The sequence below is a fragment of the Ursus arctos genome, unplaced genomic scaffold, assembly GCF_023065955.2.
Source record: "Ursus arctos isolate Adak ecotype North America unplaced genomic scaffold, UrsArc2.0 scaffold_37, whole genome shotgun sequence".
Lineage (NCBI taxonomy): Eukaryota > Metazoa > Chordata > Mammalia > Carnivora > Ursidae > Ursus > Ursus arctos.
The window spans coordinates 14,734,183-14,749,129 of NW_026623053.1; the positions used below are offsets into that span (position 1 = coordinate 14,734,183).

Below are 14,947 nucleotides of genomic sequence, written 5' to 3' on the forward strand. Positions count from 1 at the left end.
TTTTACCTACATGAGAAGATGAAGGTTAGCTGACCCTATCTGTGGTCATTGTGTCATAATATATGTAAATGAAACCATCGTGCTGTGTGTTCAAATGCACACAGTGGCGTATGTCCATTATTTCTAAATAAAACTGGAAAAAAAAGGAATGGCCGTGCAGTGGACAAGCCACAGTGACTGCTATCTGGCAGAATCTGACACGTTTTCACAACAAAGTCTTTGGATTTCTGAAAATCTACACAACAGGTGAACAAATGACATTTGTCTGGGCTCCTTAAATTTTCCTGATTTTGCCAAACACTCGTTTCTCTGAACCTATGCCTCACCACTTATAGATTTCTTGTTAAAGATGTTTAGCGGACTTCATAAAATGACCTCATCCAGAAACACAGGATCCACGAGAGATATAAAATAAATCTGAGGCAAATATCCAACCTCATCCTTCTACCTTTTTTTAGTTCTCCCTACGTTCCAGCTTAACCTTGCCCAGTACTTCATTTTTAAAAGGAGGTGAAGAATTCACACAAGCCAGATCAGACCCCCGTGCTTTAGACCCTCATCCCACTTTCTGTAAGAGTTATCACAGTTATAAGTTTCTTGGTGAAAATTGTTAAGTATCTGTCTCCCAGAGAAAGGGAAATCAAGGTAAGTCCTAGTTTCAGAATGAAGAAAACATCCCCAATAACTCCCAACGAGAGAGACCTCCCTATGGGTCTCACTGTCCACTCTTTCACCATATTCCAAACTTAAACCAATCACTGGTAAGGGAATGGAATTACGTGACTGAGACGAATAGGCGGACAGGCCCATGACCAATTTTTGCATACTTTGAGATCCCCCAGTACCTGGCACGGGGTAAGTAGGCACTCAAAAGAATATTTATTGAATGAGTGAATAAATCCACCATTTCCCTCATTCCCTAGCCATCAAGTTTTCTCAATTCCCTGCTAAAGCGTTCACTGCTTCCCTTTATATGGCAAATCCCCACCCCCCACCCTCCATCAACAAAGTGTAAGGGCTAAGAAATACCCTGTCCTTAACCGTTTTAGGTCAAGAAGGGTGGGAATGAGTGGTACAGAAACTCCGGCTGAACTGAAAACAGCTCGAAAAAAAATCTGAGATCTCGAATGTCACTCATGCCGACCATCACTGGTTTTTCCCATCCTAGAACATGATACCATCAGTGTTTAAAGCCTTGGTCTCCAATTCAGTACGTTATCACGAAGAAAAGAGGAATTTATTTTTTAAACTTAACAAATTGATGTGTCCTAAATCAATGAAAAGTTTTCTGCATGATTCAATATTAGCAGTTAATAAAAATCTATCAATTGGCAGTGGTATAGGAAAAAACCTCTTCTGAGGTTATAAATCACACAGATAGCGATTCAAGCAGGGCCTGTCATTAGCGTATTAGGGGGGAAATCCATAGATGATGCATAGTCATTCACAGAGCATCCACAGGTCTTCTGTCCTCAAGCTCGTAACTCACGTTGAGTATCAGATATCATTAAACTTTACCAAATATTGCTCGGCCCATAGATTCACACAAAAACTAAAAACCAATTTGTGCATGCCTGCTATTTAGGACATCCAGCTCACTAATTGCAAAATCTATAGGAAAGTCTGCGCGGCATCAAAGCCTTGGTTGATCCTATGAGCGGCTCTAAATGAAAAACTGTCTGTACTGCAAGTAAATAAAGCCCTTAATGCACAGTTTCTGCCTCTAATGCTGTTTCTCCTGTGGGTTTTGAAAATGACCTTCCTGTGAGCATCAAGGACTATAACTTTTAGATAAAGAAACTTGTTCCTGTTTTAAGTCTATGTCAGGTTCATTCCCCTATAGCCCACAGTTTTCAAAAGCAGAGGAAAAAGTAATCCAGAATTTAAAAAAAAAAAAAAAAAAAAAAAAAGTCCTGTTTCCAGAATGAAGTTCCCTGTCAGCCTGCCTTGAGCCTTAGGTGGAGAAGCAGAGATTAAAGAGCCAGTATTCTTTTTCATGTTTCATCTGCCAGTTTTGTGAATGTAGAGAGAAAACCAGTGGCTCCAGCTAAGCACCCAACTGTGGTATTAAGTAGAAAGGTGTGATTCTGGCACACTCCCCCCTTACTTGCACGCTCTCCACATTAGTGGGTTCAGAAATACTTGAGTTCCTGAGAGAAAGCACCCCCTCTCCATTCTCTGCAGCCACGGCTGAAGGTACCTCCCGGAGGGGTGAATGGCGGCGCAGATGCGTCCTCGTATCGCCATGACGATAATGAAGCTCTTTGTTCAGCTGGGTGAATGTGAAGTGTGCGGTCTCCGATGAGCTCACCATTTCCTATTTATTCTATACTTACCTGAATACGCCAAGTATTGCAGCTTTTTAATGCATATGCAAACCCCTAAAATGTCCTTTTGTGAGACACTTCGCTAAAAGACCGCTTTTGATATGTGTTCTCCATCTCCTCTTCAAACTGAATTAGACTGTTTCCTTCTTTTTAAGACACAAGTAACTCACTATTTAGAATCTTTGGCTTTGATTTGGTAGAACAGCCCCAACAGGAAGAGACCATGTTCTCTTTTTTTCTCCATATTTCTGAAGGCAAACTTGTACTGATTTGTTTTGATTTACTAACAGAATTATGCTCCTGCCACAGACACAGGCTTCCTTTATGTCCTTTCAATCATCGGTCTATTTCTGGGGACAAAGTTTTCCCAAGGAAAACGGAAATCCCTCTGTGGGTGACTGTGCGCAGAGCCACGGACGTGTGCTTCAGCAAGAGTTCATCAGGGTGAGGAGGGCAGGAGTTCTCCTCCGCAGGCAGGACATTTCTTGGATGCCTACCACTAAGCTCAAACCAAGAGGCCAGGTGACATTTCTAAAAGCTATTCAATAACACCGAGCATCCAGTCTTTTGTGGGGGAAGTGTGTCTTTGACGTAACCGCTCACATGTCCTAAGATGGAAGGAAGCTCCCTGTGGTTTTCTTTTGACTGAATTGTATTGGTCACTCCCTTCACAATGGGGGGGAGGGAATTTTGATTCCAATAGCCAAAAATTGTCAGATGAGCAGAACTGGAACAGTTCAACCAGGAGGATTTACATCTCTGTTACATTCTTCTCACAAATGTGGGGTCACCTCTGTCCTCTGAAGAGCACAGCCTGTAATTCAAAGGCACCTTTAGCTGGCAACGCGGGGTGGAGCTGATGACAGCTTCTTGGTTCTCCTCAGAGGAATAGCAGCCAAGAACAAATTGGTTACGCCCTAGACTTCAGACTAAAACAAGTTCTCACGTGTAGCAGAGGCGCTCAGAAAGGTACCTGGGACCGCTCGAGATGGTCAGTGAACCTGGGACACAGGGATCCACCCTCCCGATATCCTCACGATTACCCTGTATGATCTCAGTAAAGGCCATCGAAATGTTGTGAGAGCCTTCAATAAAACTGATTCCTACGGCACGACCTAAAAGACCTCATTCTAGATATGTTGTGATGTGACCGGTGAATCCAGTGAGGGGCACACGGGCCGCTCTACCAAAACTTTGGGACACCAAAAAGGAAACTTTGAGATAAATCTAAGAGAAGATGCCAGGTTATGTGTTGAACGTACTCAGACCGTGTCACGGTAGAAAGCTAAAAATACGACCCACACATCAGTTTGCTTTCTCTGCTTCCTCTCTTTAGCGTTTGAGCACATTGTTGTGAACGTAGTCTGCAGCTCATTGGTCTGATGATTATGTATCTCTTTCCGAGGGACAATTAGCTATTTTTTAAGGACTTCCATATCAAGTAACTTACATCATGCTTTTTTCGGATTTTCCCCACAAAGGGGATTTTAGGAAATTGCCTGACACAAACATTCTCTCATTTCTCTCCATTATCTAAAGCTAAAACTCACAAATAAAAACAACAGCCACTGGATTAAAACGAAAAAGTTTTTGTGTTTTTTCAAGTTGTCTAATTTATTACAAACTAAAAATCCCTTTCAAACTGGCACCAAGGTGGCTTTTCTTCTTGAGCTGATTAGGACCACATGAGCTCAGGAAAAGCTGTCAGATCCTGCCTCTGGCGCAGCTGGAATGATCCAACTGATTTGCCAGTATGATTTTTTTTTTTTTTTGAAGAAAGAAGCTTCATCCCAAAGTCATAAATTTATATTCTAGAACCCCAAGCAGAAATTATTCCTTGTTCGTTTTAAAAGAAGCAAAATTCCACTGTGACTTCTTTTTATGGGATGTCAGAAACAACGAGGGCAGTATTTTGGTCCCCACGTCCTGCTGTCGTGGAAGCTAACTCAGTACCTTCTCTCTCACTGTCTGGCTTCCCACTGACACATGGAGGTCGCGTTCAGAAAATACTAGTCCTCAGGAAAGAGCCCAGATCGGCGTCCAGGCCAGAATGTACCTTCACCTCTTCAGAACCGTGTGTCAGGCTGGCCCAGGGCAAATGAAGGGATGAGGTGAAACTTGTTTTGTCCCACTGACCTCGACGGGCTCCCAGACCTGCTTTGTGGCATTGACCAAAGCAAGTTAAGGCACTCGGGGAGCTGCCTGACTCCCCAGGGAGCCTGAGGGGGCCCCCTTCCTCAGCAGTCCTTCCACAATCACGTGACAGGAACACGCAGCAAGCCTGCCTCTCTCAGGTAGGTCTCCTCTCTTTGCTAGATGGCCCTTGGCCTGGGTGATGAAGAAGGCTGCATTATGGGGCCCTAATAAATCTGTATTTATTCTCGGGAAACAGAGTCATGTTGCCTTAGCTCCAAAAGACGACACCACATGAGTCTTTCAGTCCCTTTCCCGGCACATACGTGGAGCTCACGGAGGAGGCCGATGTTTTGCTAGCTATGCATTTCAGAATTGAGATTTTCTTTGTTTTTAAGTAAGAGAAAGTATTATAAGGAATGGGCAGGAGGGGGGATCCTTATGTTGATTCTGCAAATTCTAACTTAACTTTAAAATTCCTTTCTCACTTTTCCCCCTTTCTATGCACTGTATCCTGGGGATAATTCTTTTTTTTTTTTTTTTTTTTTTTTTTTTTTTTTTAATTTTGCCTACGTATGGTCAAAGCCCAGCCCGGAATCCCCCGCCGGGCTGGGCTGATCTGGTCTACCATCCCAAGTTTTTCTTCCTGTGAGACTCCAAAAAGGCGCCTCTTCGTCTCTGCCCTCGTTAAAAAATACTAGATCCATTTGCAATCGTTCCTTAGTCCAGAGACACAGCAGACAGAATTATACACCAACCGCCAACTGGGGCGCGCTAAGTTTCTCTCTGTGAAAATAGTGGGCAGAATTTCATAACCCGTCCTTCCTCTATTAATAGTTAACCAGGTTGAGAGGATTTGAATAAAAGCACATCTTGTTGCATGCAACAGCGGTTTGACAGAGGAGCTGTACGGCAGAGTTAGTATTTTACTGCTTTCAGCTTCACCACGCAGTTTTGTAGCCTGGGAAGCCGCGCGTGCAGAATGGCAGAACTTACAATTGCCTACAAAAGGCGAGTACAATGCTACCTGTGGAGCCCCGCCACCAAGAGAAGAGAACAGTTCCGGGCCTTAGAGATACCCTAAACTGCTGAACAGTTTCAGAACAGAGCTTGCCACTATGTGAAGCACTCATCAAAGCAAATCTTTCTCAAGCAACTGTGAAGACATAATTATTACATTTTCCAACCATCCACTGAGTGCGTTGTGAGGCAAAGGGAGAATGGGAGGAAGACACTGGAGCTCCTCTGTTGAGGAACGTAAGACGCGGAGGGGGACTTGTGATCACTTTTGGAGCCAGGAAGAGTGGCCTGGGTGAGCTTCAGCAGCCTTCAGACACGGCTCTTTTCCAAAGTGACTTCCCTTTACTCATCCAACCCCCCCCCCCAAAAAAATCAAAATGTACTTCATGAAACTATTGTATATGAAGCACTTATTAGCCGTAATTAAATGGACAATATGAATTTACTACGTCTTTAGGACTCTGGCTTGTTCTGGTTTAGAGCAAGATGATTAATGCAAATACATATTACTTGAGATAACCATTTAGCAGCTAATTTAGCCAAATTTATTACAGCAGTTAGAGGTTTTTCATTTTAGCAGACGGAGACAAGGACATGCCAAAAAGTGGGCAACGTGGACGAGTGCACACTGCCCTCTAGTGGCCAACCAGCTGGCGCGCTTTCGGGGGTGTGGAGTCGCTGCGATCCCTAGCCAAGTAATAACAGCAGGTTTTGCACATTTCCGGTATCCTTTTAAACCATTCCTTTCCATAGCACTTTATTTCAGGGGATGATTTACTGCACTTTCCCCTTTTACTAGCTCAGGAGTACCCAGATACAAATCAAATCAATTTCAACTTGGCAAGATTTTGGTTAAAGTATCATTTTTAACATCTGCATTTTAAAGCTCTCCTTCACTGGGTATTTAATGGCACCGTTTCACATTACTGATTGTTTTTACTTGTTCCTTCATTTGGGGCCATATTTCAGAGCCTGTGTGGAGCTGTCACTCTGTTTGGCTCTAGCCAAGTCAATTCTGTGCCTCCCTTAGGCCAGAGTTTCTCTCTGACTTGGTCGGGGGATTTATTTTGCTCCAACAGTCAGTAAAGTCTCACCAGAATTCCCCCTGACTGACCAATGTAAATTTCGTTCATACACGGACTATAAATTCTGTTCGACAAGATCAAAAGGAACAGATGTATGAGGACACTGGTTGATATTGCTTGCACTGAGGTGAAATGATCAAAGACAGGGGTAAAGCATCTTCGGAACCATTCAAATATCTGGGATCTCAAAGAGATCTACCTCGCAGCTATGAATAAATCACATACAGATTTTCCTTTGTTAGCGTCTGACGTCAAACCCATTGACAATATCCACACCACATTAGGTATTCTGTGAGCCAACAAGATTTGTAGTCCTTTTATTCTTCCTTTCACACCATGGCTGCCCAAAACGGAATAAAGTCTTGCTACAAATGCTAGTAGCCCTCGCTCCACTGAATTGTTGATTTTATTTGTCCTACTAATGGCATTCTACATTAAGCTTACAGAAGGGCACCCCTGGCTTAGTGCAGGACCTCCCCCTTTCTAAGCTTGCCGTTTTACCAAGATAATAATCATTTGGTCCCCGTCTTAGTACACAATGCCTTCTGTTTTGTTTTGTGTTTACCCCCAGTGCTGAATAAGGGCCAGTGTGTGACGAAGTACTACCGCTGGATGCAGAAGAACGGAGGATATATTTGGATCCAGTCTAGCGCCACCATCGCTATTAATGCCAAGAACGCAAATGAGAAGAATATCATCTGGGTGAATTATCTTCTTAGGTATATTTTCTAATTCTTTTTCATTTCCCTGTCAGTTTTAAAATATGCAGCCCATGGTTAATAGCTGACATGTTTTATTATCTTTTGGCAGTATCTGGTGTGGAATTATGTGGAAATTCTGCTTTTCCTTCCACAGACTCAAAGAAATATGAAAAGATCAGAGCTATGTTGGAGGGGACGTCCAGGGCAGATTCACAACATTTTCAGTAATTCTTGGTCTGTCAACATTTGGGCAGCTCTGCAGAAGTTGCTTTGGTTTCCCCCACCAATGTTCAGGCTAGGGAAAAAAAAAAATTACAGACTTCTGCCTACAGATGAAGCATCCAAAAAGCACCTGCTTCTCCCCGCCCGTCAACCTACGCTCATGCATTCCGGTCCCTTAGAAAATTAAGTAAAAGAGCACGGGGAGGAAGGGGCAGGGTTCATTATATCCCCCCTGTGTTCCATCCCTTTGAAACCTTAAGCATATTCCACCGCATTGGATTCCTGAGGCGTTCAAGTTTTGGTAAGCCAAGTGAGCTGCTTTGCCAGGATTAAGGCAGTGTCAGTGTATAAATGAAAGCAATCTTCTCGTGTCTGATGCCATGTGGCCTCAGTCTAGTTTTACGGCTAGCTTAATGTGCCCTCAAATTGACATCCATAAATGAGGCCAGGCTCAACAGCTCCCTAAATTCGAGTCTGCAACCCCATTTCTCTCACCTTTCTCATCTGCTTTCTGCCTTTGGAGTCAAACTAGCAAAAAGAAAACCAAGACCAACAGCCTGGGTGGTCTGCTTTCGGGGGCAGAATTTCCAAGAGGTCTTCCACCGATCCTGTCCTGAAACAATCAGGAGGCTCGCAGCCTGGCTGTCTCCCACCACTGTCATTCCAGTTTTTGGCTTCTCTTGGCTGAAAGCCACCATGTAGGACCCACACGTGGTCTGAATAGGAAAGCTTCCAGTAGGTCTTATGAATGGAAGTGGGTGCCCTTTGGCTGATAATCTAGACAGGGAGCACCTGAATCCCATTTTTCTTTGAGACAGCCAAATGGAGCCAAGATGCTGACAGCCATGGCTCATCGGCACGCTGACCCTTCAGAGTGTGTTCGCGTACGTTGGTGAGGACTCGAAGGCACACATGCGCTTGGAACCAATAGCATATCAATCAGACACTAATGATTATTGCTCTAGAGGGCCCTTAATGCGCACCACTTAAAACAGTCTTCATTTATCTACTTTCTTTTTCCTTTTTTGACCTCTTCCACTCTACATTAATTCTCTCTAAAGGTCCAAGTATGTGTATTTAATGTGGCTTTCTCGGAGGCCTGATTTTTCACGCGAGCCTTCCCCTGTGTTTGTGATATGCTCAAGATGGGTTCTGATATCAAGGAATCCTTTACCAAGAGGTTTATGGAACGGTGGCTATGTGTAAGGCAGGTTAGAAAAACTCACATGCCAGAGAAAATAGAATAAGGTACCGTGGCATTAACATTCCTTGGCTAGTCAAAAATGGTGTTGTGCCAAGGAGACCCATTACTATTAGAAATCATGCATTAGTAACAGGGACACCACAGACTAGAAGACACCTGTCCCCCATGCTGACGTAACATAGGGTACTGAAGTCATCCATACGCTTGCCACTCCCTATTCAGGGAGACTTCTTTTTGTCTGGATCTTTCTTACTGCTTCATGGGTCTCATGACTTCCTACTCTGCCCCCAAATGGAGGCAATGAGAAGGGTTAAGGGGAGGTCGGTCCATGAGATTTTGCATCAACACCCTCCATCTAGCCTGGGATCAAAGGATACAAGCTCCTAAGTGTTCAGTGTTTCTAGTCCATCTAATTCTATAGGGAGAGGACGGAAGCAGTTTGGGTACCAAAGACCAGGTTTCAGGCTGAAGAGCCTCAATCTCAAACATGGTAGACCTCTCTCAGCTGACCCAAAGACTTAGCTGACTTCAACAATAAAAGGCTACAAGTTGGGTGACAAATGACTTGTGAAGCCCTGTGCATCTGGACCAAAGGAGGCAAATACAGATGGGTGTCAGCAGAGGAAACCACATCTGCCATTTGTCGCTATCACTTCTACAGGCTAAAGATCCAGAAGAAAAGAACGTGGCCCTGGCAAAATAGCAACTATTGAATATTAGCAAAAGAGCAACTTCCTGAAGTTTGTTTTTCTTTCCCACATTCCTGTCCTTTGTTCTCCCATGAGCAATATTTTCTTGCCACCTCCCTCTCCTCACAATCCCTCGCTTCTGGGTCCACTCAGGCCTCTCCTTCCCTGTTGTGAAATGACTGCTCTTCTTCCTGTTCCCTCACGTGTTGGTAGACTCAGGGACTCCAGAGTGTCCAGAGACTGCGTGAGCGCTAGGGCCACCTTCCCACCATTAGTCTCATCTGATTATCGAGAGAAAGCCCTGCTACTGAAGCTAAATCGCGCTAAGGCGTAAATGCCTGACGATCCATCTTAGTGAATTAACCCTCCGAGCGACACCGGCCGTTTTAGAGTAGCTACTGAAACAGTAGGGATTGGCAAACGGATCAGTAATCGTCTCTTGTACGTCTCTGGTTGGCCAGCCAGCATGGAGGGCGGAAGAGGCCTTTTCCGCTTCCGGGCAAGAGGCTTTCCTTGTGTCTTGAGAGGACAGGAGCCCAGGTTGCTCATACACTGGGCTGGCCTTGAAGTGGCATTTCTAGAAGATAACTAACGCAAACTGACCGAACACAACTCTTTTTTCCAGAAGAGGCCTGTTTCTGAATTAAAAATAGAACAAAAATTAAGCACATTTGTGCAAATGGGGTTAGATCCATTCTGTTAGAGCCTCTCCCACTGGGACTCTCCCCACTGCAATCAGGGTCCCAGCTTAACAAGCCACAGGTGTACACCACATGAGCGGCTGAAAACATGATTGTAATGGGTGTGTTGACAGTTCAGTAGCCATAATCCACGCATCCCAAGGCGCACCTGCGCCTCTGTCAGATCATTAGGTGCCGAGGGCTGTGCCCACCGCCCCCACCTCCGGTAGCTTTAGAGCCATCGGAACAGCTGAGAAGCTCCATCAAGGAACCAGGACAAGGGTACTGAGGCAATGCACTCATTAGGAGCCCAAGGAAGATAGGGCACACCAGGAGGCATGGGAAAGCTTAGCTGAGAGTACTTCTCACCCTCCCTTCCCCCCAGGTGTCAAACTAGGAGGAATGTCAAGCAGCACAGTGCCCGGGCCCCCAGCGCTCCCTGATTATTTAAAAGCCTTTTAGTGGCTTTCCTGTGGCATTTGGGTATTCAGCCATTGTGGCAGGGTGCAGCTGTATCCCCGGCACATGAAATCCCAGCTTCTGCAAAAGTCCCATAAGTTGCTGAGAAAGGTGATTTCTCGAAGAGACTTTTAAACTCTCACAACTCCAGAGGTTTGGGGCCAGGAAGTGGGGAGAAGATGGTCAAAAGCAGACCATCGAGAATGGGTGTCTGCCCTCCTGATGAATGCCTCCCTCCCCCGCAGCAATCCTGAGTACAAGGACACACCCATGGATATCGCACAGCTCCCCCACCTGCCGGAGAAAACTTCGGAATCTTCGGAGACATCCGACTCTGAATCAGACTCTAAAGATACCTCAGGTATTACAGGTATTCCTCCTTCTCCATGTTCTGCGCTCACGGCTTGCCTGTCCAAACGCGAGGGGTGGGCTGTGGCCGAGGCGGCTATCAGAGCAGAGCCACGGTTCCATCGGATACAGAGACACAAGTCCCATCAAGTTGATACTGCGTCTTTCTCTGCACACGTGTGTTTACGTACCACCACATACATCTGTGTACACATATGTGTATATACGCATACATATATGGTATCTATACATGCATGTGTGCCATGTACATATAAACATATGCATGTGTACAAGCTACATGTACACAAATATACAGAGAGAGAGACCGATGAAGCGGCCACTCCATGTCGGCCCTCCATTGGCCACACAGAAGGAATCCTGCCCTGACCCCCTTGCTAGCTTTGGCCTCTTTACCAGAAGCAGTCTCAGAGCTCTCTGTGCTACCTCTAAGACGGTCTGTATCTTTGAGCCCCAGATAGTCACATCCTTACCAAGCTGGGGCTAACCATCCAAAGCAGGATACTTAACGGCATTAGTAAATGATTCTTTGCAAAGTAGACTTTCTAGTAGTTATTTGGGGCCCAAGAAAGTTAATTTAAAAATTTACTTTCCCTCCAATTCCCAACCCCCATTCCACAGACACACTTACAGCCAGGGAGCACAGAACTCACGGAATTTTACAGCTGCAAAGAATCTTATATCTCTTCTAACCCAACCTCTTCCACAGAAATGAAGAAGTTCCATGATTTGCCCAAGGTTCTAGTCCAGGTGTCATCCAAAAGCATCACAGCAGAGCCATAAAATCAGCATCGTCCCTAAATCTTCTGAGTTGTTACTGGGAAAATCTATTCTCTTTCAAACGTGCCAGATGGCTAGGGGTCCCCCACCAGCACCCTCCACCCCTAGGCACCTGCTCTTCAGGCTTGTGAGCCTGTATCCCTCTATCCTAGACAAGGCTTCAGGGAAGTGGAAGGAGGTCCAAAGCACAAAGGATTTTGACTATTTTCCCATCCTAAACTGAATTCATTTGAAAGTTCTTTACTGGGGCAGACGTTCTAGAATAGACAGGCTCTGCTCCTTATTTATGTATCCTATAGCAGGGGGGGGAAAAAAAGACAATTCCAAGACCTGCCCCATGGAGCCTATATTCCAGCTGGGGGAAGAGATCAAAGTAAATAAAAATAAGCACCATCTGATTCCCTGCATGGCTAAGTGCTACAGAGAAAAATAACTTTAGGAATTAGGAGTGTGGTTTTCAATAATGAACAAATATTCACCAACAAAGGGTACAGGCCTCTGTAGAAAGTCACCTTGCATACATCATTTTTCTGTATCACTAACATCTTCTTCCAGATTACTGACTCTGACGCCCTGCATATTTTTGTAGAACTTCTCAAATGTTAATATGTCAAACGATCACCTGGGGATCTTGTTCAAATACAGAATCTGATTTAGCGGCTTGGGTGAAAAGCTGGGATTGTACATTTGTAACAAGCATCCAGGTGATGCCAATGGTGCTGGCCTACGGACCACACTTGGAGTAAAGGCCCAGCTAATGCCCTCAAGAGAGAGAAAGCCCAGGCTCTAGGTGGCTACGGTGGGGGAGCAGAACAAGTGGGCCAATGAACCTCCCCAGCCCTGACCCGCCCACCCCACCCCCACCCCAGCAGGTGCGAAGGGGTCCTGCCCTGGTAATGTGGTGCCTTTTGTCTCTCCCCTCCCCGCCGCCACCTCCGGCCACTGGCCCCACACAGAGGACAACGAGAATTCCAAGTCCGACGAGAAGGGTAATCAGTCCGAGAACAGCGAAGACCCGGAACCCGACCGGAAGAAGTCCGGCAACGCGTGCGACAACGACATGAACTGCAACGACGACGGCCACAGCTCCAGCAACCCGGACAGCCGCGACAGCGACGACAGCTTCGAGCACTCGGACTTTGAGAACCCCAAGGCGGGCGAGGACGGCTTCGGCGCGCTGGGCCCCATGCAGATCAAGGTGGAGCGCTACGTGGAGAGCGAGTCGGACCTGCGGCTGCAGAACTGCGAGTCGCTCACGTCCGACAGCGCCAAGGACTCAGACAGCGCGGGCGAGGCGGGCGCGCAGGCCTCCAGCAAACACCAGAAGCGCAAGAAGAGGCGGAAACGGCAGAAGGGCGGCAGCGCCAGCCGCCGGCGCCTGTCCAGCGCGTCGAGCCCCGGTGGCCTGGACGCGGGCCTCGTGGAGCCCCCGCGGCTGCTGTCCTCCCCCAACAGTGCCTCGGTGCTCAAGATCAAGACGGAGATCTCGGAACCCATCAACTTCGACAACGACAGCAGCATCTGGAACTACCCGCCCAACCGGGAGATCTCCAGGAACGAGTCCCCCTACAGCATGACCAAGCCCCCCAGCTCCGAGCACTTCCCGTCCCCGCAGGGCGGCGGGGGCGGCGGGGGGCTGCACGTGGCCATCCCCGACTCGGTCCTCACCCCGCCAGGCACTGACGGCGCCGCCGCCGCAGCCCGCAAGACTCAGTTCGGCGCCTCGGCCAACGCGGCCTTGGCCCCCGTCGCCTCCGACCCGCTGTCGCCCCCCCTCTCGGCGTCCCCCCGGGACAAGCACCCCGGGGGCGGCGGCAGCGGCGGCGGGGGTGGTGGCGGCGGCGGCAGCGGTGGCCCCAGCGCGTCCAACTCCTTGCTGTACACTGGGGACCTGGAGGCGCTGCAGAGGTTGCAGGCGGGCAACGTCGTGCTCCCGCTGGTGCACAGGGTGACAGGGACCCTGGCCGCCACCAGCACGGCCGCGCAGAGGGTCTACACCACCGGCACCATCCGCTACGCGCCCGCAGAGGTGACCCTGGCCATGCAGGGCAACCTGCTGCCCAACGCGCACGCTGTTAACTTCGTGGACGTTAACAGCCCCGGCTTCGGCCTCGACCCCAAGACGCCCATGGAGATGCTCTACCACCACGTGCACCGACTCAACATGTCAGGACCGTTCGGCGGCGCCGTGAGCGCCGCCAGCCTGACGCAGATGCCCGCCGGCAACGTGTTCACCACGGCCGAGGGACTCTTCTCCACGCTGCCCTTCCCCGTGTACAGCAACGGCATCCACGCGGCACAGACTCTGGAGCGCAAGGAGGACTGAGCGCAGGCCAGGGCTCCGCCCGGAGGCATCGTCGGCGTTTTCGTTTAGACCTTTTAATTCTAGCACTTTGAATTCGAGCAGGTCAGCGTCCTCTCTCAACACAACGGCCCCCGTTCCACCCCCCCTTTCTTTAACTTGACTTATTCTTTCCTGTAAAGATATGTTTATTTTTTGCCTTCAGAGAGTCAGATGACCAGTTGCCTGCCATTTTGTCTTCTTCTAAGATGTGTGTTGGGTTGTTTTGCTTTCCTTTGCATCTTTATTAAGATGTCTTTAATGTGTATATGCCTCTGCCATAGAATACTCAGTCTTGTGGTCAAGAGATTTCTCAAGTGACAACCATTGGGTTTCTTCATCAAGATCTTGATATGATCAAGATTGAAAGAGACAAGCATAAACAATGTGCCCTGTTTGACTAAGTCAAATGAAATGGGGTGGTTTTTTGTTTTGGTTCCTAATTCCTTTAAAAAAAAAAAAAATAGGGGGATAGTATTTTAGAATTTTATGCAGAATTTAATTCTTTTTATGGTTAAGATTTTAAGATTTTCTTACTTGCACATAAAAATAATTTGGGTTCTTAAACTTAATTTCTGGCCTGTGACTAGAATGTTTAAAAAAAAAGTTGGACTAAATGTTAATTACTGAAACATTAACTTAATTTCTAAAACCATGGTGCTATCATTTATTAATCTGTAATGTCTTCATACAAAATGCAGCTCCTGGGCTGGGTTTTGGAAAAAATGTGTTCTGTCCTGGTCTGGAGTCCGCTGCTGCAGTCTCCTTGGTTAGTTAAGACAAAGCCCTCATTAACGTTTGCTGCAGGACTTAAAATTTTTTACCTCCCAACTAACAAACATAGCCTCACATTAAATTTAATGGGTCAGTAAAGCCCTTTTTAAAGGGGCTTTTGGAAAACTCAAACTGATTTGAGGAGCAGTTTAGATACATACTGCCT

General features: G+C 46.9%; 1 protein-coding gene across 1 annotated transcript in view; it reads left to right on the plus strand.

Annotated features, from left to right (window-relative positions):
• NPAS3 (neuronal PAS domain protein 3) overlaps window positions 1-14,406 on the plus strand; it is an 816,434-nt gene extending 802,028 nt beyond the window's left edge. Inside the window, exons 11-13 of the mRNA XM_057306389.1 lie at window positions 7,137-7,284; window positions 10,766-10,890; window positions 12,623-14,406. Coding sequence (XP_057162372.1) covers window positions 7,137-7,284; window positions 10,766-10,890; window positions 12,623-13,992 — 1,643 coding nt within the window. The 3' untranslated portion in view covers window positions 13,993-14,406. The remainder of the gene's footprint in view (window positions 1-7,136; window positions 7,285-10,765; window positions 10,891-12,622) is intronic.
• Window positions 14,407-14,947: the final 541 nt, after the last annotated feature.